At 45.2% G+C, this 27,271-nt stretch overlaps 1 protein-coding gene across 2 annotated transcripts in view; it reads right to left on the reverse strand.

The window, feature by feature from the left end:
• Positions 1-26,081, reverse strand: part of LOC138516912 (T-cell leukemia homeobox protein 2-like) — a 224,273-nt gene extending 198,192 nt beyond the window's left edge. The window contains exons 1-2 of one of the 2 annotated variants that reach the window (XM_069632369.1): positions 23,023-26,081; positions 20,351-20,392 (exon numbers count right to left, since the gene is read on the reverse strand). In XM_069632369.1, coding sequence (XP_069488470.1) covers positions 20,351-20,392; positions 23,023-23,461 — 481 coding nt within the window. In that variant the 5' untranslated portion in view covers positions 23,462-26,081. The remainder of the gene's footprint in view (positions 1-20,350; positions 20,393-23,022) is intronic. The other variant, XM_069632370.1, reaches the window with a different exon arrangement.
• Positions 26,082-27,271: the final 1,190 nt, after the last annotated feature.

The raw sequence follows: 27,271 nt of genomic DNA on the forward strand, positions 1-27,271 counted from the left end.
AATATATATATATATATCTGTTTGGTAATATATATTTATTTATATATATAGGGGTTTTGGGGGTTTGGCGTTAGGTGGGGGGTTGTGGGGGGTTTCCCCCCACATATATGTTACAATTGACCTTCACAATTCGGTCAAGTGTGAAAAGGTCAATTGTAATTCGAACAGTTGTAAAACGAACAATTTGTATACAACCGGCTGTATAGATCCAACACTGCGCTGTTACCATCCTCCCCTCACCCAAGTGCAACATATACTGAGTGCTTTATGTGGGGTTGTAGATTGAGGGGGAGCTCTCGTTCGGGGGCGTGGCCTAAGTGTGAGTGCTTAGGTCACGCCCCCAACAAGACCCCCGACCCCTCCCCAAGCCCTTGCATTCAAGGAATCATGGTTAAACAATCACTGACCCTCCCAGGCAACCCTTTAACCACACAGTTCCTTGAATGCAATGGGCTTCCTGATGCGTGATGTCGCTTTATTCTGAAACAGGAGGAGGGCTGGGTTGGCCAGCCTCTATTTTTGTTTCTGAGTAAAGCACTAACACGCAATGGAAGCCCTTTAACTAAGCATGGTTAATGGGCTTCCTGCTGCATGTTAGCTCTTTATCAGAACCAAAAAGAGGCTGGCTAACCCCGCCCTCCCACTATTTCTGAATAAAGAGACATCACGCAGCAGGTTTAGCCGGAACACTGCTCGGTTACACAGCTAACTTCAGGTGTCAGTATTTCGAATTAGATAAAAGAAAAGGCAATGACTTTTTATTTTTGGAATCTAAAATGCTGACACCTGCAGGTAGCCGTGTAACTGTGCAGAGCTTGGCTAAAAGACTGCCTGAAAGGTCAGCGTGGCTGGGGCTAGTCGGGGGGAGCCCCGGCAGGGCCCCGGCTCGGGAGCCCATCTGAGAGACTGCCGTGCCTTGGCCCTGTGTAGCCCGGGCCCACTTAAAGCACTGCATATACTCAAATGTGGTCCCTTTATTGATGGGTGCCTGCATGGGACAGCATTCGTCATCAGTAGAGTTCATGGCGGAATGAATACACCTACCTAATTTAATGCTTAAATGATTCTCCTGGATCGAGTTTCTGGTAACGTGGGTTTTCAGCCACCTGTTTACTGGTCACACAATAAAAACATCTAAATTGGTTTCTGTTTCATATTAGAATTGTCTATTTAGGGCCCGATTCATGGAATATTTGCCCGGTACAAAGTGAATTTGCACTCCCGAAAAGTGACTTTGCACTGAAGACACAAACCCTGATTCGTGTAACCGTGCAAAGTGTATTTTTGCCGTGCAACGTTTGGGCAAAGTAATTTTGTACTGAAAATATGACTAGGCGCTGACTTTATACGGCAAAAATACACTTCGGTTTGTGTCGGAAGTGCAAAGTCACTTTTCAGCAGTGCAAATTCACTTTGTACCGGGCAAATATTCCATGAATCAGGCCCTCAGACTTTTCATTTGTGTTGGTATGTTTTATGTAACCAGTAAAATTGGCCATGTGCCTTTTTTTGTTACATGGCACATATTGGTGCAGTCTCTCCATACTTCTTCCTGTGCGTAACCGACGAGGCACCCCAAGACATCACAACAGGTGCACCAAAAAATGTTTCACCCTGTTCAGCAAGTGCTCATAATATAAACAAACAAGCAGATGGCCTTTGCGCATGTGCGCAAATAAAGTGCCAATTCTGCGCATATCAACAACGCACGAACAGAATTCCGAAACTAGATGCGCTTTTAAATGAGCAGAAAACACATTCCCCTACACCTGTGTGGGCGGGAGCCGGGATGTGCACACTGCATGGCAGTCTCCTGTCTTACCTGGTGCTGCGTTTATTCACTTTTTTCATTTAAACATGGAAAGAAATTACTACAATGATGGGTGCATTAGCGCCTTGATGCCCTCGGGTTTAGTGCGCTCTACAAATGTAAATATGAATTAAAATAAGTATGTGAAGTTGTTTTCTGGCACCCACGTGGGTGCTGGAAGAATGCAATGAAAGAGTATTGAGGCACACTCCTGACACTAATGTGTGGAAACAGGTTGGCCAGCGCATCTTTGCGCTACTGCACAGCCCTCTAGAAATGCGCAGCTCACCTACGTAAATAAGGTGATCTTGCATTTATTGAAGTTGCGCAACTAACTCACACACATCCTCATTGCTTTATTTTTTTTTACTTGTGGTGTTCTTTAAGTGTAGTTCCCAGATAGCACTTCATCTGTGGGGGTGTTTGCCAGGGCACAGCCCTGGCACTTATTTTTGAGCCCCCACACTTATTGTCTCAGAATCATTTTAATTATGAAATGGTGATATTCAGCGCATCCATCAACCACAATGAGCAGGTACGAGCTTTAACGTAACCCCAAATATGTCAACACTGTGGGGAGCAGCTATGGGTGGTGGCAGCAGTGGTGGGGAACTGCCCACCCGGATTGTCACAGGAGTGCTAGAAATTATTTGGGCCATGGCGCTTTACAAATTAAGCACTGCATATTGTTAAATATCCCAAAAAAAGCCATAACCTGCAAGTGGATCCAGGAGAGGACATGTGGAGCGGTCAGCTGGGATGGCCACCAAGATACCCTCTATGCCGCGAGTGCCGCAAAGATTCTAACGCTCTCTTTGAAGGAACCGCGCGACCTGTGTAGGACGGCAGGACACGCAAGTGTTCCGAGCAAAGGTTTTGCCCATGGGGGTCTCCGGTGATTATATAGGGTTGTGATTATATAGTGTAACGAAAAAGGAGACTTTCGTAAGGATAGTTAGTGAAGTATTTATTTCCAAATAAAAAGCACCTCAACAGCATAAGCAACACGTCAGCATATCTGATGTCCAACTGTCACTGCTGGGCGTGATGACACCTCGAAGATTAGAAAATAGAATATCATCACACGCCCCCTTTATACATATTACAATACAACATATGCTTCCCCTTATACACCGCGGAATGAACTATGTAAAAAAGTGAATGGCACAAAATATAAAATATATACATTGTCAACAGAGATTGAAATTGACCAATAAAATATCCAACAGAGATCATGTTTTAATGAACTGGTTGAATGACAACAACATACATCTAATATCAATGCCCAGATAATCAACTGTACACTTCGTAATAATTATTGACTTACAGGTTTTCTTCTCATCAGAGTCTTTGTCTGTTCTCTACTCCGACCATCACTGCCACTCATTCCGAAGTTGCAATCCACAAACACACTGGATGCTCACAATGATTCCCTCCTACCGCCAACTTCTTATTTTCACTCTATGGAATCTAATACGGATATAATCTGGACCTCATCCCCATTTCCCTCATCCTTTCAAATGGTGATACCTCAGTCGCCACTTGGGGTGTGTTTCTATTTACCCTCATCATATCCTGAACACACTCTATCCACTCCATACTATTTCCATGAGCTAGCTGTATTGTTTCTTTAATTATGCCATTTACACATTTAACCAAGCCATTAGCCTTCGGATTATACAAGGTTGTGCAACGATTTTCAATGCCATGTATCTCCAGATATTTCTACATGTCCCGTGAGGCAAGCAACACACCATTATCCCGTATGATAATCTTCGGATAACCCTCCTATGAAAATAACCTTTCAAGATAATCAATCACATGCCTCAAACCGTGTAGATGCACAATCTACCACAATAGCAAACCTGCTTCTCTGACGCAATAAACACATGCGACCCATTAAGTCAATTGCCACCTTTTCCCATGCTTGATCTGGTATATCCACTCTGCCAATTTCCAAATTGTGTCTTTAATGTCTTATCACTCACACTGCAGGGAATGCACACACCTATTTCTTCATCAACCATAGCATTGATTCCTGGCCACCACAAGCTAGCTCTCAACCTCCGCTTAGTTTTTCCCAGATGCCCACCATGTGCCCATCCCATACGTTCTCTCCTCAACATATTATCAAACTCTCACCCCTTGCCAAACCCAACTCTGAACTGCTCAACTCATCCCTCACCTTGTAATATGGTGAACAGACCTCATCTCCCTTCCTCCATCCTTGTTCAGTAATCTCTATAGCCACCCTCATCTCCTCATCGGTGTTTACTCACTCCAGACAAACAGATTCGAGAAAATATTGTTCACAGTCTCCTCTATTTGTGCAATCCACTCCTCACATATGCCATTCTCCTGACCTTAGCATCCAATGGTGCCCTGGATAAACAATCTGACACAGGATTACACCAGCCAGGGACACATTCCACCAAAGAATGTTATCCTTGTAATTTTTTGTTTTTTTTATTGTAACATATAGTTTATTACAAACTTTTATTACAAAACTTTCGCTTTGTATCATTATTATTCTCATTTTCTTTCCATGTACACTTGGGACAAATTAATCAGGTCGTATTCGACTCCTTTCTTTTTGATTTCAATTTCTAGTCCTCGTAAGCACAACACTGTGTCTATAAAGTTTATCACTGAGCATGATAGATGGACGCAGCTTCCACCTAATATTCGAAGCCACCAATCGTCCGTGTTCATGTTCAACGGTGCAAACGTTCCTAAATGGAGAGTTCGTAAGTCTTTGAGCATCAAGCATTCTGTTATTAAGTGTCTTGTTGATTCTATTTCGGACCCACAGTGTCTACATAGGTTGTCCGTGGTTACCTGATCATGTCTCATGAATAACATTTCTTTAGTCTTGATGGCATTTAATCTGAGTTGAAGAAATCTATCACGGTGATATCGGGAAGGAAATTGCACCAGATATCTTGGAATTACGTTTAGTTTATTTTTGTGGGTCCGAGTTTTGGAGAGGTTGTTAGGCCTTCAAGCTTTTCCAGGTTTTTCATCCATGACCATTCTTGCAGTTTTCGTTTTGCAATTTGTGGTTGTGCCAGCAACAACTCTATTTTTATATCAGCCGCTTGCATTATCGCCTTTACACCTTGTGCCCATTTCACTGTTAAGCCTGGATGGTGTTGAAAGTTGCTTATCGCGAGTATTTCGTAGGCTGGTTCTGGTTTTGGCATGTGCATCTTTCGTAGCAGAGCTAACGTCTTCCAGAGCACATTTGAATATAGTTCGTCTAGGGCCAGCTCGTGTCTGATGGCGATCATCGATATATATTTTGGTAGCTGCAACACACTCTTCCAAAATAAACTTTCAAGTTTTACCCAAATTCGAAGGTCCAGATTCCACCCTGTCTCGGACCCGTAGGTGATAGCTGGTATTACCTTTTGGTAGTAAAACATTCTTACTGGAATTAGTGAGAATTTGCCATAAAGGTTATGAATGCGTCTGCCTTGTATTGCCAGCGTTTTCATATGTTGGTTGTGCAATATCTTGTGCCCAGCTCCATTCCCGTATTGATTTGTTGATAGTTACCCCTAGGTATCTGATTTCTTCAATTTCAACAATCAGTGTGTCAGCAATCTTCCACTGAAGGTTTTTGTTTTTGTTACCTTTTACTGCTCCGATCTGCATAATTTTCGTTTGGGTAACATTTATCTTTAGTTCATTGATGGTCATGTACTGATAAAGTTATGTCAGTAGACGTTGCAGTCCTATCTGGGTCGTTTCGACTAGGACTATATCGTCAGCATAAGTTATGCAGTTGATGTGGTGTTCATTTATTTTTGGTGAAAAGCACTTCACATTACTCGGAGCCAAGGGCACGTCTGCAATGAATAGTTTGAACAAGCAAGCAGCAAGGGGACAACCTTGCTTCACTCCCTTTTGAGTGTTCACGGCTTCTGAGAGGTGTCCTTTTTCATTTAATCTTATCTGAATTGACGTCATTGTGTGGAGTGCTTTTATAGGTTGTAATAAATTCTCTGGGCAACCCCAAGTTGTTAGTTTCTGCCATAGTTTTTCACGATTTATAGCATCAAATGCTTGATGCATATTGATAAAAGCTATGAATAACTTTGACCTTTTTTCTAGACAATCCAGTTTTAGTATGTTTACCAGGGTTAGGTTGATTTCTGTTCCGACTCCCTTGGTAAAACCAGTTTGACGGCAATCATTGATTTTCTTCATTTCTGCCCATGCTGATAGTTTCTTTTGTAGGAAGCTCGCAAATATCTTGCCAATTGTATCTAGTAGGGCAATCGGGCGATAGTTGGCAGGATCGGCCCGATTGCCCTTCTTGAAAATTGGAACTATAATGGCCGTTGTCCATGAGTGTGGTATTCTTTTATATTCTGCGATCCTTGCGAATAGTTTGGCGATGAAATTTGACCATTCGTCTTTGTTGCTTTCAGCATCACATTGGTGATGCCATCAGGACCGGCCGCGCGCGAGTTGTTCAGCTTTGTGATTGCCGTGGATATATCTTCGGCTTTCTCGTTGCAGTCCCATTCAACTTCCGAGCTTCACGTGCAAGCATCGAGATGCTGTTTTTGTTCGCAAACACTCTATTGAAGTGGTTTTTCCAGTCACTTTCCGTGACCCCACTGGCCATTATGTCAGCGTGGTTTCTGGAGCATTTGTTTATGATTTGCCAGATCTCTCTACAGTTATTCGATTTAATAAGTCTCAACATTGCTTCACCTCGTTCTTGATCGCGAAGGAAGGCAAAGGCTTTCACCCAATTGCGGTATTTTTGCTTCCGTTGTTTTATCTTTACAAATGTGTCCAGCCCTCCTTGTTATTTCAGTTTGCGAATTTCGTTTTGTGTCTTCTTTTTTTCTTCGATAACTTTAGTGCTCCAAGCATGGGTGTGAATTTTATTTGAATGTGTCTTCAGGAGGGATCCTTTATTGGTGCGGGGTAGAAGCGCGCAATAATTTAGAGCCGCTTCGTCAGACATGGTCAAGTTTTGGAAGTTCTTGGTCAGTGCAATCTTAGTCTATTTTGCGCATTGTTTACCTCCAGACTCTGGGCCATTCTCGTGGTATGTTTTTTCGAGGGTAAGTTCATGGCCAGAACTAGGACGTTGTGATCGCTGTTTGTTATCCTTGTAATGCAGCCAAACACCTAGCAATTCTAGGTGTCACCAAACCCAATCCTCTCATAGAAAATGAATGTGGCAATGGTTTATGGTCACTCCTGATCTTTTTTGGTATTCCCCAGACATACATCCTAAAATATCTGGATGCCGAGTAACATGCTAAACTCTCACGTTCTATTGTTGAATACCTCGCCACAATTACAGTTATAACCCGTAACTTAAAAGGAATGGGTACCTCCGAGTCCCTCCAAAGCTGATTGAGGACGGCCCCCAAACCCTGTGCACATGCATTAACGGTTAAAATTTCCTCCGCTGGTAGATCAAACCTACATATTGTGGCAGTGTTAGCTACCTCCTCCAAAATTTTCCTGAATGTTCTCTCTTACTCATTCCTCCAAACTAAATCTTTTTTCACTTTCAACAGATCCTGCAAAACTGCACTTGTTGATGCAAAATGTTCCACAAACTTAGCGTAGTATTCAATTAGGCTTACAATCTATCTTAACTCATCCTTGTTCTTTGGTGACTTTACTTTGAGGATAGCATCAACTGGAAAAGTTTCCAAATCTTCATTAGTAAACATGTAACCCAGATACCACACCTGATTTACATTGAACTGACACTTTTCCCTCTTAACCGTCAATCCTGATTTCTACAACCTACGCAACACCTCATGCACTCTCGCATCATGTTCAGATTCAGTTTTTGCACCCACCAGAATAGCGTGCTAGAAACATTTTACTCCAGGATTATCACCCAATATATCGTCCATGATTTTCGGGAATACGACTGATGCCAAATCAAAGAGCAATCTTTTGAATTGATATGCACCCATGGTAGTTATAAACGTAGTCAATGCCCTTGACGACATGAGATGCAAATCCACCTGATGGGAGGCCGACAAGAGGTCCAAAGTGCTATACCATCCCAGCTCCTCGATGGTTGTTAGCATTTCATTTGCTTTTGGTAACGAATACCTGTTGACTCAAATATTCCAACTGAGATATCTTAAGTCTACACATAGTCTGATGCAACCATCAGGATGCTGAATCACCACAATTGGAGACAACCACTCACTGCTCTCGATGGGTTAAATTTTCCCCTGTTCACATACCCCTAGCAATTGGTTCCTCACTTTCTCTCTCAACCCCAATGGCAGATTTATGATCTGGTGCACACAGGGTGCAGCTTGCGCCGACAACTGAATCTTATGACAATCTCGGGAGGATATCTGAGGGGCAACGTGCTCCCCTTGTAAGCAAGAGGACACGGAGCACCAGTGGTTCGAACGACGAGTCCGCGCTTAGAAACCTCTGGTTATTAAGCCAGTTATAAATAACCTATCATATTGCCGCCATCTGCAAAAGACTTTTCGGAACACACCGCTAAATCTTGCCCCAACCTCTTCAGCAAATATTTCCAATCTATTTACCCAAACTGTTCTTATTTGCTGCTCCTTTCAAAGATACAACTCCAATCCTAGATTGCCGTGAGGTTTCCACCCAAGAAAACTATCTTCTTTGGTTGCCACATACACCTTTCCCTGAATGTGCCTCGAACCATATTTTATTGTTCCCCACACAAAAACCAACACATCAATCATGCACCCTCAATATGCTTTTTGCCTTATATCACTGTTAGTTAAAGTGTGTATTTCTTCCCTTCACAAATCTCCTTATATTTCTACTCTGGTATAACAGTGTATGGAGAACCTGAATCAGCGAGGGCTTTCACTGTACACCCCGCCACATGTATCTCCACCTCAGGGGGAACATTTTCACCTTCCTCATCCCCTCTACCTCACCAACAAAGTGAACTACTTTGTTTGTCCACTCTACCTTCTCCTCTCCCATGTATTCTATGCCTTTGTCACTCTCGAGTATCCTGTTGATCTTACAAAACCTTGCAAAATGGCATGCTTTCCCACACTTTCTACACTTTACCCTCATAATGGAACACTCCTTAGCAATTATAGCATGATTTTCAAATCCACATGTAGTGCGCTGGCCCTTGTGCAAGTCTTGTGATGATGCTTGCCCACCACTAGCTGTTGACCCCAGCCTATTATTTTTCTGCACCACATATGCTTTTGCCTCCTCCTCCCAACACTCCACCTCCTTCACATCCTGCACACTCTCCCTGCCTCCCTTGGCATTGACCTCCTCAAGCACCTGCTTGTTAATTCCATTCCCTTAGCAATTGATAAGGCCTCCAGCAATGGTGGATTTTTGGCTTGCCATAAGCGCTCCTGAATTTTAGGATTGGAAGTACGCATCATTAATTGATCACGCATGCATTCTCCCACTACCCCGTGAACTCACACAATGCCAACAATACACTTATGTCAGCAATAAATGCATCCACAGATTTCCCTACATTTTGTTTACTCAAGAAAAATGTATATCTTGTCAGCACCACATTTATCTGCAGACCAAACTGTGCTTCAAGTTTTTTTATTGCCTTTCAAAACAATCTACCACCCTGAGCTCTACCACCCACCCTCCTTCACCAGCCTTCTCCACATCAGGCAATTTCTTTATATATCTGACGGCCACCACCCCTAGACAGCACATCAAAGTTTAAAGATGTCCATTTGTCTGAACATCTCTCCCCTACAGATGCTATGAAGTAAAATGTAACAGGTCCATCAAATTCTACCATGGAATAGGAGGCTCTCCGGCAGTGGCCAAAAATGGTGTTGGTGGATCCAAGTTCTGCATCTTCCACATGCAGCACTGACTCTATTGCAACTCAATAACACCAGAACCAAGTACTATTCCAGATAGTGCAGTCTCTGGTCTCCACTTAGGTATAAGTGATGCTCCTCACCACTGACACCCCAAGGATATCTTTCACTCAACTAGAATTTATAATCAGGAATCAATCACTGCCACAAATAAAGCGACATTTCCAGGTATATTATAGAACCAATAAAAGTGAAGGATTGCAAAGTAAAATGGCTGCCGCTCTCACTAAAACCAGCCCGTCTGCATGGTGCTTGGGCTTGGCCATGATAAGTAGTTCTTGAAGGTGAGTCCCCTTTAGGAAGTAAATCCCCCTGATGCCAGGCCCACCTCCAATGCAACGGGCTCCCCAATGCTGGTCCTGCCTACACGGCTCAGTCACAACAGCGTCGCCCGCTCCGTCTCAAGGGTTTCACTGCGGTGCTTGCCCCACTCTCCACCGGCGATCTCTGACGACGCTGGGTGCCACTTTGCCACCAGCCAGACCAAATATGGGCAAGCACTCGCCCAACCCTCAAGCTCTGACGAGTCATCCCACTTACTTGTCGCTCTGTGGGGATACCTCAAACCACGGCAAGGGCAGTCGGGCCACCTCTCCAGTAGCTGTTGCCGGCGTTGGATTAGTGAGACACACTGGTCGCCACACTGAGTCCCGTGGCTGTCGCAGACATACAAACAATTCCTCCCAGATATCCGACCCATTTCCAGAACCTTCCCCCGGCCTGTCGCTGCACAGATTAACGTGTCGCAAAAACCGACCCCGCTTGTTGAGGTCCTTCCCCTCACACTTGTTGCAAATAAATGACGTAACGAGGGAGACTTTGTAAGGATAGTGATTCAAATATGTGTTTCCAAATAAAAAGAACCTCAACAGCATAAGCGAAAAGTCTGTACGTGATGACACCCCGAAGATTCTAAATTCGAAAGCCATCACGCGCACTATGTATGCCAATTATGACACAGCATATAGGTGGTGGAAAACAATGTTTTTTGTCTCCCAGGTTTGAAAGATGATGGATTCCTCAGACACTCTATCTTTTGATAAAATGTCATCCCTTGAGCACCAGACCTTGTCTCCAGAGGGTGATTCTTAGGCCCCTTGTAGATTTGGCATCAGAGGAGGACTGACACCACTGTGAAGCTTACGCCATTGCACTGGACCTGCATGGCACAAGCACAAGCGCTTGATACATGTGGGCCCAGGTATCTGGCACAGACTGGAATGTTTCTTTTTTAGTTTATGTCCCCCAAAAGCATGTGGAGAGCCTGCATTATAAAGCTGCTATACAGGTTTACCTTGGAACCAGCAAGACTGGTCATTGGCAATAGCCTCAATAGCCTCTACGATGCCCCTGTCACTCCTCTGACGACCCCAGAGAATCTACAATGCTGCTAAATGTCTGAAGCTGTTATGAAAGGTGTCTATCTTTCCATGGCCTTGGCTGTGCAGCACTGACTTCCGGTGACCAAGAGAATGAAGTACCATGGTGAGGGATTCGACCATCCGCACGGTGGGTGTGCACTCACCTGGGCTTTATTGAAATGTCAAATGAAATTGAATGATGGTAGAGGAACATCCAGAAATTGTGTGGGGTTAATACACACACATTTTCCTATGGTCACCCCACGACATACACATAGACCTGTGTACTCTGGGTGGATACAGCCTACAGGCGCCAGCCCCCCTGTCATACTTAGTTGGAATATGAAAGTCAAGAGTACATCAAGGCATCTCAGAAGGAGGAAGGCAAAACCTTCCTCCAGCCATGGCCAGACTAATTAACTAACAAAGGCTCCATGGTAACGCCCTGCCATTTGTTCGCTGCTGGTGGCAGCTTTACATACTGAACATAGTTCATTCAAAAAGGCACATAGGCGGCGTGGTCGCAGGACTAACAAAGGACTGGAAAACCCCAAAAAGCTTTGATATGCACTGTGTCAACTTGAAGCCAGCTCCCGCCTCTCAGTATCAAGGGCAATGACCTGTCATGTCTGGGACTATGTATTTACAGTAGTCGCCCCTGCAGGGAGACCCGATTCAGATGGTACGAGTATGTGGATTGATGGAGACAGAAAATCTGTTCTCGCCGCAGCTTTAAGGGAGACCTGCTGCTTGAAACTGACTCGACCATGTTGAGCACCAAGAACCTCTACAAGCACAAGGTACATTGTGGTTCTGTCCCCCTGCTCTTTCTCTGAAGGCCCCTAGTAACATTTTCATATGTCCTTTTGTGTTGAAACCACATAACCTTGAACAGTTAAGACAGGTTGCTTTACCTATTACCCTCCTGTCAGCATCCACAGTGCTTCCCTTTCCTTCATGAAACTGTCTGTCCTCTGTGATCCTTTTCAGGGTGGGTTGTATTTTGTAGTGTGCTAGAACTGTCTGTTGTTATTAACAATAATAATAATAATAATAATAATAATAATAATAATAATAATAATGTAGATATTTGTATACAACCTTGACTGGAAAGTCCCTTTCATCATTGGGTAATGATTGTATTTTCGCTGTGTTGCAACTAACCAACAATCCACGGCGTTGCGGAGATAAGCCTGCCGTTCAGTCCACGTTACCAAAATTGGACAAGGAGTTTTATAATTTGCTTGTGTTTCCAATCTGTTCGAATCCCTTCTGGTGTACTAGAGGTGTGGGGCTGATTGATGGTTTAGAAACCAATATTCGTCACTGGACCAGTGATGCCCCGGAAGTTGATTAGTCACTACCATCCATCTACGTCGCTCACTGAGTCTCCCATTTTCTGAATCCTAAATTACATTAGCAACCTCCTGCCAGACTCGTTCTCTGGTCTTCTACACGGTGGCTGTGATCTCTCCAACATCTCCCCTTGCATATGTAGTCATATACAATCCACAGGTGTATGGCTCTTTCCATCTTTTTACAATGAGTACAAGTAAAAGAATTATGACTACCAAGTGTTCTGCATTTCTTAGCTCATCCCATGTCTCTAAGAGATCATGCTTTAAAGCAGGCCAGTTAAATAGGGGACGGAGCTGTTTGTGAACCCCGACGTTTAAAGTATAAAAGTGGACTGCCTGTGCACATAGCCATTTTTAATTGTGGCTATTACTGTAACCTATACGTCAAAACTCTTACATTGGAGTACAGTTAGTGAGAAATGGCATATGAAGAGGGATACAAAGCTTGTTGGTGTTGTTTGGTTATTTGCCCACCCATTGACTGCCCATGGCCATGCTAATCCCTATGTCCATTCCCACCCAGTTCCTGTCTCTTCCCGCCCAAAACTCATGGGATCTCCTTGAGCTAGCTTTATTAAGCCTTCAAACTGTGTGCTCCAAATGGCTGCCAATGTTTTTTTTTCAAAATAGTCTTCTGGAAGTTATTAACTTTGGAGTTGCAAACACCGCTACGGGTGTGATAAACATCTTTTAGCCAGGTCTGCCTTCAGCCAGTTGAGCTATAAGGACTATGCCTATCCTTCACTGAAGTCCTCTTAAAAGCAAGTATTGGCAAAGCCAATAGTTTTGGCTTATGTAGCAGTATTAGACATTTTGCCAGGGGCTGTTATTAGATACAAAGGACCTCGCACCATTTTGCAGTTGGTACGGTTGCTGTCCAGTTAATACCACAACTATAGACACAAGGGTGTGCCTGAACATACAAAGTCAAAAAATATCATTTGGGGAGCTAACAGTATTATTCTCCTGGTAGCCTAAACAATAGATTAAATCAAATTCAAAATGTACTGGTCTCTCACCAGTCAAAGTAACCTTTATGAGCAAAAAAAAGGGGGAAAAAGTACATTGGCATAAAAAAATTATAAACTTGCTTTAATTGTTAGTTTGTAACAAGACAATGTGTCAATTTAATAAGTACATACAACATGAAAAACATACAAAAACAATGCAATTTACAAAGAGAAAAGAACAGGACTATTTAGTCCATACAGTCAATGCGAGCAGAATTCATGCAAAGGTTCACAGAAGTAGGGGTACAACCCCACTAGGAAATAAACATGGGAACCCAATATATGGGAACTGCCAAAAAATGATTTGGTGTTAGCAAAACAGTGAATACATTTTAAATCATAAAAGTTTTCTGAGATAGCTAATAAAACTTAAACTATCCCTAGCTGACCCTTACTTGTCTAAAGGCACAGATTAAACAATTTTGTGAAAATGGCACAGTACATGCGCCAACCAGAGCCTGATTATGGCTACAACAAAAAAAATATATATCACACAGAATATTGTTTGCTAAGCCTAATTTTGGCTAACCATGTAAACAATGTCACACAGTGCTGTGTGTTAAGCCAGATTTTGGCTGAAATTTTTTTTTGACATATACAATGTCACCCAAACAGTCATTTATCTGCTGTGTTGTCACAGGCTGAAAGGGGGTGTACTACGCCTACCGCTATAAAGCGTGTATGTCCATGATGCCAAACCGCAGGAAAATGTAGTTCCTGCGACCATTACATAGGACTAGTTGGCTTTTCCGTGGTATATTGATGGGTAGCGACCACCTTCCTCAGGTACTGGGATCTTCACATTCAGCCTTAATACAGACAGCCTTAATGTAGGGGGTCCTCCTGAAAAGATAGTAACAGGGGACATTTTGTGAACTCAAAAGGTTTAACTTTAAATGGGAAGAGAACTAGAGAATATACCAATATATGGTGAAGGCATCAGGCCTCAGTGCCCCAGAACCAAGTTGGCAATACCCCCAGACAGAAAACTTGAAGGTTACCAGAAAGGCGCCCTTAAAGTGTAAAGAGCGTGCCCAAAAACTAAGTCACCTCGTGAGAAAAATAAGTGAAAGATGTGATCATATAGTGAAAAATGTGTGTGATAGAATACAAACAATGCTGTGCAAAAGAAAGGCACATAAATCAAAACATGGCGGAACGTACCTCAGAGGGCACATCATGTGCTCACCATGCAAGATGTCGTGCATTCAGCACATTATTTGGGTTTAGCAATTAGAAAACGAACTGAATCTGGAATTTTCACCTAAAGTGAAAGAGGGGGAGAACACAGACATAAAAGTGGCGATAGTTTATATGCAGCGGTAATTTAATACAGCTGGTGTGCAGGTATGGTACAGGTAACAAGAACTCACCATATGAATATGTGAATGCCCATTGGAGCGCTTCGTATTTTGCGCAGGACACGAAAACTCCTAGCCTAGGGCTGGTGGTATCAGGCTATGGGTTGATGAGTATGGCAGTGCTGCATAATAGTAAAAAATGACAAGCCCAACATGTGAGTTAGGAAGTGTAAATAAAACGCCCAGCGCGTGGGTCAGTCATGGCTTAGTGAGAAAAGTAAGTAAAGTGGAACTTACTGAAATTCGAAACTGCATGAAAGAAAATTGAAAACCAACCAATGATAAACATTGGTAAAAAGAAACATATAAAAATGCATAAATTCCAATATATTTAAGCCCACACGGGCATTCAATGCAATCTATCACACACATTTTTCACTATATGATCACATCTTTCACTTATTTTTCTCACGAGGTGACTTAGTTTTTGGGCACGCTCTTTACACTTTAAGGGCGCCTTTCTGGTAACCTTCAACTTTTCTGTCTGGGGGTATTGCCAACTTGGTTCTGGGGCACTGAGGCCTGATGCCTTCACCATATATTGGTATATTCTCTAGTTCTCTTCCCATTTAAAGTTAAACCTTTTGAGTTCACAAAATGTCCCCTGTTACTACCTTTTCAGGAGGACCCCCTACATTAAGGCTGTCTGTATTAAGGCTGAATGTGAAGATCCCAGTACCTGAGGAAGGTGGTTGCTACCCATCAATATACCACCGAAACGCCAACTAGTCCTATGTAATGGTCGCAGGAACTACATTTTCCTGCGGTTTGGCATCATGGACATGCACACTTTATATCGGTAGGCGTAGTACACCCCCTTTCAGCCTGTGACAACACAGCAGATAAATGACTGTTTGGGTGACATTGTATATGTCAAAAAAAAATTTCAGCCAAAATCTGGCTTAACACACAGCACTGTGCGACATTGTTTACATGGTTAGCAAAGATTAGGCTTAGCAAACAATATTCTGTGTGATATATATTTTTTTTGTTGTAGCCATAATCAGGCTCTGGTTGGCGCATGTACTGTGCCATTTTCACAAAATTGTTTAATCTGTGCCTTTAGACAAGTAAGGGTCAGCTAGGGATAGTTTAAGTTTTATTAGCTATCTCGGAAAACTTTTATGATCTAAAATGTATTCACTGTTTTGCTAACACCAAATCATTTTTTGTCAGTTCCCATATATTGGGTTCCGATGTTTATTCCCTAGTGGGGTTGTACCCCTACTTCTGTGAACCTTTGCATAAATTCTGCTCGCATTGACTGTATGGACTAAATAGTCCTGTTCTTTTCTCTTTGTAAATTGCATTGTTTTTGTATGTTTTTCATGTTGTATGTACTTATTAAATTGACACATTGTCTTGTTACAAACTAACAATTAAAGCAAGTTTATAATTTTTTTATGCCAATGTACTTTTTCCCCCTTTTTTTGCTCATAAAGGTTACTTTGACTGGTGAGAGACCAGTAAATTTTGAATTTGATTTAATCTATTGTTTAGGCTACCAGGAGAATAATACTGTTAGCTCCACAAATGATATTTTTTGACTTTGTATGTTCAGGCACACCCTTGTGTCTATAGATGTCTGTTTGCTCCATTTGAGTGCCTGTACGTTCTGGAGTCCCTCTTTTGTTTATACAGTTAATACCACAATGGCAGTGCTATGCAAATGCATTTCCCAGGCCTACAAAAAAGCCAAAGCTTTTTCTAATTTGTGTTTCTTTTTGAAGGAACCGGTATTCCAAAAGCAGCATACAATCATGTGAGGAGGTCATGTGTGCCTAGGTATTTTAATAAAGCAGTTATTGTGTTCCATTAGTCCACGTGTTTCTCACCATAGGCTCTTCCTCGGGACTTATAAATGGAGAGGGCTGGTTGCTCCAGTACAAATCCTGTGTGGCAGGCCCTGCTTTCTCCAATCCAGCCCGCTCTGTGTTTCTCCTAATTTCAGAAGTCGCTCCCCCTGTTCTGGCCTTTCGCCTAGAAGCACCACCACCACCCCCATGATGATTACATGCATAATATTGTGAACACGTCCATGTTACGCTGATGCCACCACGCTGGAAAGTGGTCATAGCTGATCACCACCACTAAAGGAATGATTAAAGAATAGAAATTGAACAACCGAAATACATGCGCTAGGCAAACACTAATTCCAAAAGTACAATCCATTTGTTTAAGTCTTCTGCCACTTATAGAGCTGCCAGAACAACTGGAATAATCAAAAATATCCATGTGCACATCTGCAACCATGGCTGTCCAGATGCTTTGGACTACTAAGGCCATCAGCCCCAACCACTGGTCAGGGGCCGTTGGAGTCAGGGTCCAAAACATCTGGGAAGCCACACGTTGCCGTCTCTCACCTAATGAACATCTGGAAGAAGAGACCCCAGGATAAGCCCCACCTGTCTCATTTTCCGCTCAGTGGGGAATTCTTGGATTTCCGGCAGAGGGCAGCTCCGCCATTTTGAAATTTCCACCTGCTTCGCTGATTGCTTGCTACCATGGCATGACAAAATAAACAATTCCAAGTAAGGGAAGAGCATTGACACTCTGGTGCTCTGCTTCCAATAGAGATCAGCGATTGCTTTTATAAAGCGCCTACCGGCAGTTCAGGGAGCACTTCGCTTGACTTCAAATGAAGGCGTGCAGCCAAGCAATAACAGATAGTAGATGGGAGCTATCATTTACTCTTCAGATTGCCAAAGCACCGTGGAGCGGCTGAAAGCTGGCATGTTAGTAGGGCGCTCTAAATCTTTTTAAATCAAACGTGTGTCCCCAGAGTGAATTGCATGTCAGTAGTTACTTTTTCATCCCCATTTCATCTACCTGAGGTTATGTTATCTTGTAATTGCGCAGCGCCTCCTGCAGTGATATATGGCGTCAAAGCGCTGTGTGTGTCCCAGAGGCAAGAAGAGAAGAGGGAAGGAGCGTGCAGCAGAAAGGTAGCCAGATGTTAGGTACAGTTGGGATTGTGGGAGGAGTATAGATAGGAGGCTGAAGATGGCAGGAGAAGGAAGGGCGAAGAAGTGAAGGTGAAATGTGTGCGCGCAAATTCTCTTCTCTTCCCCTTGCTCATTTTCTTTCTTCCAGTAGACTAAGGTGGGGGCACAGCCCGCCAGTTCATGCAAAAGCCTAGATGCTCTGCTACTACTATGATGGTGATTTGGTAGAGTACAAAAGCATATTAATATACACACACACAAATCTACAGCAATTGCATTAACCCACAGAGCTATTTTATAGGCTAAGCAGAGGAGAGGCAGAAAAAGGGACACTGCAAAAAGAACCTTCTTCTAATACTTGAAATACTAATATTCAATATGTAAAAGAGTTTGGTTACATGTATTTTTTTTATATTTTAACATCACATTTTATGTAGAATAAGTGGTTAAACCAGGACTCACATTCACTTAAAAAAAAACTAAGAAACAATGGACCTTCTCAGAACTGGACATGTCTCCCTGAGTTCTTGCAGTCATCCATCAGAACAATTAACACAATAAGCGACCCCGTAATTGATCACATACAGCAAACGTAATAACTAGCAGGTGTACGCGTGCATCGCACGTAATTCCTAGGGCTGAAGCGCGTAAGCTTGAACGTACGGATGAAGCATGTCAAGTGGAAAGGAGTTCCTGTAATTATCATGAGAGATGTGTCAGGATGTGACGGACAACGTCATTGCGGACATTATTGAGGAGACATACACCGTTTCCTGTCACCCTCATTACTACGAAAGCACTGTTTGGTGTCACCCACATGACTTCCAAAGGAAGTGCCTCAAAAGTCTGCTAGAATGCTGTCAATGCGGAAAGTTTAGGGACAATGAACTGCTGAACTTTAGGAACAACGAACGTAGAACTAAGGCAGAAAGAACTAGGATGTGAAAAGCCATATGGCAGGGGTAAGCATTCCAGACACCTTTTTTTAAAAAATAGAAAAATGTACATTTTAAACATTTTACATTGTCTCCACTACGCCACATTTCAGGTGTGCGGCATGCTGGTAAGTATACCAGATACCTTCGGTTTAGGTGCACTTTACAAACGAATAAATAAATAAATAACGTACGCTGAACTTTTCAAACAGACACGCATACATATCCAAGCATTGCAGACCGCTTTAAAAAAAAAAAACTCTTTAAAAAAAAATGAAAGGAAACATGTTTATTTTATACTGCTTACATTGTCTACACCGTGTAACCTACCAACCTGCCACATGTCTGGCTTGTGGCATGTTGGGAAATACACACACACCCATCCACATAGCCGCTTCTAAACGCTGCAATAACAGAGGTCAATGACCTCGCTGCCCTGCCTGTGCCCGCGACCAAGGCAAAGATTTAGCACTGGACAGAAAGCGGGTCAGCCTGAGCGGCCCAGAATCCGAACACTGCGGAGCACGTGCACAGGGCTCGACAGGTCCCATCGGGAAAAAATATACAGCTTATTATAATAAAACGGTACTCTTCGTATCAAGCTTGGAAGGATGAAAGGCTGAGTAGGCGTTGCCGGGAAGCAAATGTATAAATGAAAAGCTGTACAGTATCTACAGCAGGCACTCGCCCCACTGAGCTATCCTATACTCTGTGCTGTCTGTCCCTAAAACTGCCGTATGTGTTATCATATTTTCGTTGTATTATAATGTAATTTAGTTCCATAGAACTTTCCATGTTTTCATATTTAAATATAAGTGCAGCCAAATTCAGCAGCCATTTTAAATATGTCTATGAAAAATAAGGTTCCAGCGCCTAATTCCTGCTGTGCAATGGGTGCAATAAATGGATAGCCGAGGGATATATGGACATATTAAGGAGGGAAGAGAGGATCATTTGTAATGTTTTATCTGTTTTTCAAAGGCATTTGTGCCAATAAAAAGTAAATATATATATATATTTCGATTACTCTACTCGACACTGATGAGTTTGCTCTGCGTTTTTACACGTTCTCCCTTATTAAAAAACGGTGGCAAGAATCGTTTACGCGTGCCCTGCACAGTGAAATAGGATTTTTCGCGGGCTTTTCGCTGAGGCGCTGGCGCGTCCTCTGTGCCCGGTTTAGAAATGTGTGTGTGTGTGTGTGTGTGTGTGTGTGTGTGTGTGTGTGTGTGTCCCTGTGTTGTGCCACCAGCACACGTGTCTCTAAAATAGGCTTACAGCAAGTTTTGGGAGATCGAAAATACGGGAACCGACAGATATGAAAACCGTTTTCTAGGCGCACTCACAGCTGACGCGCTGCATAAGACCACAAAACGCACAGCTGGCGACAACGCGGTGCTTCCGTTCACGCAGCTGAACTGTACTCCTTTTATCGACCTTAACAGGATGAAAGGCCGAGATTACCCTGCCCCTGCGGTTGCGCTACACCGTGTTTTAGCTGCAGGTGCGCAATTCACTGAGCAGTTGTATTCACCTTGAAGTAACACTCTATAGACACGCAACTCTACATTTACTTTAAAAAAAATGTCCTTTATACTAAACATAATCAAATAAATAATGGTGTGCTTTAACTCAGAAATACAAGAAGGAAACGAAATAATAATTCGCAGGAAAGAGCTGCGACGTCGGTCGTGCTTACCAAAAGTCGTGTAGGCGCTTCTGCGGTCACACGATAGCTCTTCTGCCGGAGTGGAGGGGGGGGGGGAAGCAAGGGCAGAGGGGTTTAATGTCAACCCCATCTGTGGGTGTCGGTCACGTACATTACAGCCAGACATATATGTAGACAAACAAGAAATGAATAGAGAGAGGGGGAAAGGGAGAGAGAGAGAGAGAGAGAGTGTGTGTGTGTGTGTGCAATTCATGTTTTACGTTTAAAATGAGTGTGCATTACGCCCACCTCACACGCTACCGCTTCATAACTTGCACCCCTCTTAATCCACTCGAAATTCGCACTAGGACTGCAGAGCCGCATTCTTATATTAATTCAAAAAAATTGGCAGGGCACTATTGTTTCACACCGATAATATATGTGCACAAGAGTGTGTAACGTTCATGACACCGAATGCACCTCAAGATCCTGCATTTTGCGACAAACTTATTCTGCAAATCACTTAACTCCAAGAATGGTGCGTGGGAAAGCGGACCACCAATTCACCGCTCAAACGAGGGCCACTAATCGCCAATATCGGCCCGTTTAAGCACGTGCCCCTCAGATGTGCCTTTGATGTATGTTTGCGTTCACAGTTTGTTGGGATGCGGGTTTTATAAAAGATGTACTGGCCTACCGGAAGATTCTGTGCGAAAATGAAACAGCCTGAATACATACATTCGAATTTTAAAAAAATGAGTTTTTTAGCAATGCATTGGGCTCGGTGGAAATTCGGCGTGGGGCGTGATGGGCGTGGGGCGTCAGTGAAGCAAGTGCCGTGAGCGCTGCTGCGCCGGGCGGAGCCGTTGAATGGAAATACACGGACCAATCAATCCCCGTTATCATTTGTTAAGCGCCAAGCGACCTTAAAAATGGCACCAGTGGCGCTACACACAACCCAATAACATGACATAGCAACACCAGACTTTGGCCAGTCTCTCAGATCACGGGAGGGTAAACATAAAGGGTATGAAAGAAACAGAGAACGAAAAAAGAGCAGGATTAAATAACAAAACAAAAAAAAAAACATGTGAAAACCAGAATAAAGACGAGTTCAAATCAGGTGCACGAGGAGCGGCAAAAAACGGGAACAAGACGGGTGGGGAAGAAGGGTGAGTGTGTAAAAAAGCAGAACAGGAGCTTTTATAGAGCGATATAAAAGGAACGATGGGGAAGGAGAAGAAAAAGAGAAAGAAAGAAAGAAAGAAAGAAAGAAAGAAAGAAAGAAAGAAAGAGAAGGAAAGAAAGAAAGAAAGAAAGAAAGAAAGAAAGAAAGAAAGAAAGAAAGAAAGAAAGAAATATCGGAAACTCAGGCCCGACGAAATCAACAACGAGAGAATAAAGAGAGATTCGGGAGAAGAAATTGTAAGTGAGAGATAAGGAGGTTGGGGCTGCAGTAAAGATTCAGTAAAACGAGAAGTGGGTGGAACGAACAACAGAAGATGAAACTGACGAAAGAATGAAGAATGAAGAGGCGACTTAAGAAAGAACGAAAAAGAGGACACAAGAAAAGGGAGAGGGAAGGGGCGGGAAACGACAATAGAGATAAGGAAAGACGGGGAAGATCGGGGGGCGGAGAGAACGTGAAAAGAGGGGACGAAAACGGGACAGACTCGAGTCAGGGAGAAGGGAAAGGAGACAAGGAAAGGGTGGAAGGGGCGGGAAATGAGAATAGAGATAAAGAGATAAAGAAAGACGGGGAAGATCGGTGTACGTGAAAAGAGGGAATAAAAGCAGGAGAAGCAAGTAAGATCAGAGGGGAAAGAAAACGACGACAAAGAAGACGACAAGTATAAAGAGAATAAAAAAAACGTATCAGAGCGAGAAATAAATAATATAGAAAGCGGAGAGGGGATGGCCAGAAGAAAGGGGGGTCTCGACTGGACAAATGGAGGAACGATGCAACAGGAAACACAAATGTCATACGATGTGAGACAGTATAAAGTTGGGAGGCTAATAATGTTCCATGTCATTTTAATGAAATGGGTTATTTATAATGCGCTTAACACCCAGAGGTTTCTAAGCGCGGACCCGGGGATCGTGAGCTATCCTCCCGAAACACCATGTGAAGTGGCCCCTCTATTAAGGAAGAGGCGCAGATAGAGTGCGCCTGCGGGCACTGTCTGTATATTCGGGTGCCATCATTAAACAGATGCCAACAGGTATTCCTACATGTTGAGGAGTTTCGTGGGCTGGGGCAGTCGTGTGGTTTTATATAAACCACATTTTAGCCAATGGGAGGCAGAGGGCCTGATTTATAAAAACACGTTTGAATGGTGAAACTCCACTTAAACAGGTCCAGGGTGTGTGGCCGGGGGTCTGCCACGTATAATCATCAGTGGTGGGGTCGAGGGGGTGCATTGCAGTCACTGGCTTTGGCGGGTGCTGTGTGTGGACCCACAAAACATGTGCTCAGGGCCGCAGTTTACACAGCAAGGAGTGCAACCGTGCCCTTCCCCCACTGGGCTGCTGCTCCTCTTGGTCATTGGTTAATAAGGGGTCTCAGGCCACACACTGGTTGGTTGGCTCCAATAAATCAGCTAATGAACTGGCTCCAATCAATCAACCAATCAAGTGGCTCCAATCAATCAACCAATCAACGTATCAGTCGCATCCAGTCCTTGACATGCAGGAGATGCGAGTGTCCCCCCAGGGCAGCTCACCTGTGAGTCTGTCTTTGGCGAACCTCCGGCTGCTCTCCATCCAGGGGAAAGTCAGGCTGGGCAGGCTGGCCACCCCAGTGGGCATGGCCTGCCCAGCCTGGGGTGGCGGCACAGGCCTGTGGGCTGGGACCCTGATGACCCCGCCGCCGGCCCCACCCTGGTTGACGTTGACGTTCATGCTGACATTCATGCTCATGTTCACGTTGTAGGTTCCGGGAAGGGCCCCCATGGAGCAGGCAGGGTTGTACACAGTGTTGTAGCCCCCCGTGTAGACGCCGGAGGCCACATGGTAGTCGGGCGGGTCAGCGGCCCTGCTGCCGGAGGATACCATACAGCTACTGGGATGGTCTGAGCTGCTCAGGATCTGGTCGATGCCGAAGCTGATTGGCTCGTGGTGGGCGTGGGTCGCGCCCTCCGCTTCCAGCCCAGAGTGATCCATGGGACAGGAGGAGATGGCAGCCTGGCAATAGGGGTGAGATGGGAAAGGAATGCCTGCAAGACCCCTGGTCTGAAGCTATGCGTACACATTCAGTCTGGGGGTGGGTGAGCGATGACCACGCCGCCCTCCTCAGACCAATGGTTTCAGGCCTAACTCTTCATACAACCCAACACAAAGCAAGTAAGGAGATGGGCAGTGCTTGGTGGCTCCTCTGTGATGGAATCAGAGCACGGGTGGCGCTCCCCTTCCCATGAAGCTTGACGCTGGACACTGTAGCAGGACGCCATAGTTCTCCTCATTGGAGAATTCCCTTCCTGGACAGGCTTTCTTGGACATTATCTTGGCCCTCTTTCAGGGTAGGCCGCACACTTTGGATCCTGGATGTGGTTGGGGAGGCCTCAAGCATGCCCGAGGTCAATCCATTCTATAAACCATCCACAAGATGAAGGGCGAACTGGGCAGTCATACCCCACTTACACATCCAGGCTGGTGGGCTTGTCGTCGCTTCCAGGGAGCTTCCAGTGGAGATAAGGCAAGAACACACGACCAACCTTGGCAGGGGCTTTTTGGGGCCCACCTGTCGACCTCTACAAATTCAAAGCTCTCGGCACCAGGAGTGCACACCCTTTACTTTAGAATTCTTTTCCACTTACACGCTGCAGCCTGTTCCACCGTTAGGTGCCCACAGTGGTGTTGAAGAACAGCCAATCACTGCAGTGCAGAAAGGTCCCTCTTCCACTGAAATGCTACTTCCATGGTGCAAAGATAGCAGGCCACAGTCCACTGCTCCCAAAAGCACCTCGGCGTAGAACAAGTCCCCTTCTGCCAGGAAAATTCCTCAGTAAAGTAGAAATAGTCTATTGTAATGTAGCATCCTGCCCACCTGACCCAGTGTAGGAGTCATGTTCTCCTGTCCAGACCAGCGTGTGATCCTGTAGATTGCCAAATCCCTCAGGGCAGAACATCCACCCCACCCCCAATGTGACCTGTCCAATCTCCCCGCCGCAGAAGAATCCCTTTGTCTTTGTGAAAAAAAGCCTGTGGTCCTTCCAATATTCAAGTGAAGAAGAGGCTCTCTCCACACCTCCGGAAGGTCTAGCCTGTGTGCCCTTAGAATGCAGTATGAGCCCTTGCAGAGCCCCCAAGTGAACACATCTTCTCCTGGCAGCCCAATGTTACATCAGACCCCCACCGTACATTGCAGCACAAGTGCTCTTCGCCTGGCTTGACTATGCTCCCTCAGATCCCCCTAGTGGAGTAGAAGTCCTGTTCACCTGGCTTGACTATGCTCCCTCAGATCCCCCTAGTGCAATAGAAGTCCTCTTCACCTGGCTCCCCCGTGCTCCCTCAGACCCCCCTGTGCAGAAGAAGTCCTCTTCACCTGGCTAGCCTATGCTCCCCAAGATCCCCATACTGCAATAGAAGTCCTTTTCACCTGGCTAGCCTATGCTGCCCAAGATTCCCCTACTGCAACAGAAGTCCTCTTTACCTGGCTTGACTAAGCTCCCTCAGATCCCCCCACCCCCCAAGTGCAATAGAAGTCCTCTTGACCTGGCTCCCCTGTGCTCCTTCAGATCCCCCCCAGTGCAATAGAAGTCTGCTTCACCTGGCTAGCCTATGCTTCCTCAGAACCCCTGTGCAGAAGAAGTCCTCTTCGCCTGGCTAGCCTATGCTCCCCAAGATCCCCCACTGCAATAGGAGCTCTCTTCACCTGGCTTGACTAAGCTCCCTCAGATCCCCCCAGTGCAATAGAAGTCCTCTTCACCTGGCTCCCCTGTGCTCCTTCAGATCCCCCAAGTGCAGTAGAAGTCCTCTTCATCTGACTAGCATATGCTCCTTCAGAACCCGCCCCCACACATCTCAATACAGAAGTAATCCTCTTAGCTGCCTCTTGCTCCCTCAGGCCCCCCCACACCAGTAGAATTCCCCTCCTCCTGAACGGCTTGTGCGCTCTCAGCTCTCCCAGTTCAGAGGGCGTCCTCTTCACCTGGCTGCCCGGTGCTCTCAGCTCTCCCAGTTCAGAGGGCGTCCTCTACACCTGGCTGTCGTGTGCTCTCAGCTCTCCCAGTTCAGAGGGCGCCCTCTTCACCTGGCTGCCTGGTGCTCTCAGCTCTCCCAGTTCAGAGGGCGTCCTCTTCACCTGGCTGCCCGGTGCTCTCAGCTCTCCCAGTTCAGAGGGCGTCCTCTACACCTGGCTGTCGTGTGCTCTCAGCTCTCCCAGTTCAGAGGGCGCCCTCTTCACCTGGCTGCCCGGTGCTCTCAGCTCTCCCAGTTCAGAGGGCGCCCTCTTCACCTGGCTGCCCGGTGCTCTCAGCTCTCCCAGTTCAGAGGGCGTGCTCTCAGCTCTCCCCACTGCAGAGGGAGTCCTCTCGTCTTTCGAGGTCCAGCTGGTGTCCCTGCACTCTCTTGGGCACACCCAGTTCAGAAGGCGCCCTCTTCCATCCAAACATCAAACGATGCGCTCTTCCTCGGGTGCCCGTGAGGTCGACAGAAGTCCTCTGCTGCCTGAAGTCCAAGAGGGGTCCCCTCCAATCCCCGGGTGGGTGCTCAGGCCCTGCCAGCGGGCAATTCTCTGGCTCGGATCCTCCCTTTCCACACGGGGTCTTCTTGGCGAAGCTGGGATTTCGCGCATCCCAAACTCAAGCGCGCATCTCGCTGCTTGGCCCAGTCTCCGCCTTAATTGGCAGAGGCGCATCCCCGAGTGGGCGTGGCTAACCCTCTTAAAGGGGAACGAACTGAATGGTTCTAAAGTATACATTACATCAAGTAGAGACACTCATATCACCCTGCTCATCCAAGACCACCAACCCCAGCACTCTGTGCACCCACGCCCCCTTAAAAAAAACGGTATCCTTGACAGCAGAGCAGATAAGGCGTATCTTCCTAGGGTGTTGGGTTGCTCAGGTATTAGAGGGTGCGTTTGCGCGTGTTTTTTTCGGAATATTCGGAAAAGTGACCGCCCTATGCTCTGAAAACACACCCAGGTGCACTGACGGGATTGATTGAAAAGATTACTGCGCCCCCTTTCCCACTCCCCCGGAAAAGATTACTGCGCCCCCTTTCCCACTCCCCCGGAAAAGATTACTGCGCCCGCTTCCACCCTCCCTCACTATGCAAACTTTGGTCAGACTCTTTGAAATAATAATGCTAATAATGATGTTTTATACCTCTAATAGTAAAATGTATATTACGGCTATCATTAGTGTTCTAGTTACTTCCTCGGTGCGTACATACTTAAATAAAGAGCTCATTTAGTTGTAACGGGAAGAGCGCGCGCAGGGCAGTATTCCAGGGCGTGTTTTGTGGTGTACGCGTTATTTTTTTTCTTCTCGGCTTCAGCATGTAAACGTTCACTTGATCGGGCCAAGCACACCCCCGCGACCCCCGGTGTCCGCGGACTCCAGCAAGCCGCGATCCGGCCTTTGCTAACCCGGTGTCGCTCGAAAGTAGGGGTGCCCAGTACAGTGGGTGCCTTCGCCCGGAGCGCTTCTCTGATTTTGAAAGCGATTGAATGATTCTTACCTGCAAAAGGGCACTAATAGTGTTCGCGCCTTGAAACACGTGTGTATAGGCGCGTTATAAATGCCCTATGATATCATAAACAGTCAGCCCCCCCCTGCGCCCCCACCTTTCTAGAGGACTCGGCAGCTTAATAATGTCCAGGCTGTAATTAATAGCTGACAGAACGCGCTCAGAAGAGTTTTATTTGAACTCGTCGTGTAGCGAGCAGTCGGGAGAAAGTGAACTGTGCATGGACACGGGCCGGATTTAGAAAGCGTTTTTTTCAAATGTGGTGCAGCCATTGTGAAA

This window comes from Ambystoma mexicanum, chromosome 6q, assembly GCF_040938575.1.
Source record: "Ambystoma mexicanum isolate Mex_15411 chromosome 6q, UKY_AmexF1_1, whole genome shotgun sequence".
Lineage (NCBI taxonomy): Eukaryota > Metazoa > Chordata > Amphibia > Caudata > Ambystomatidae > Ambystoma > Ambystoma mexicanum.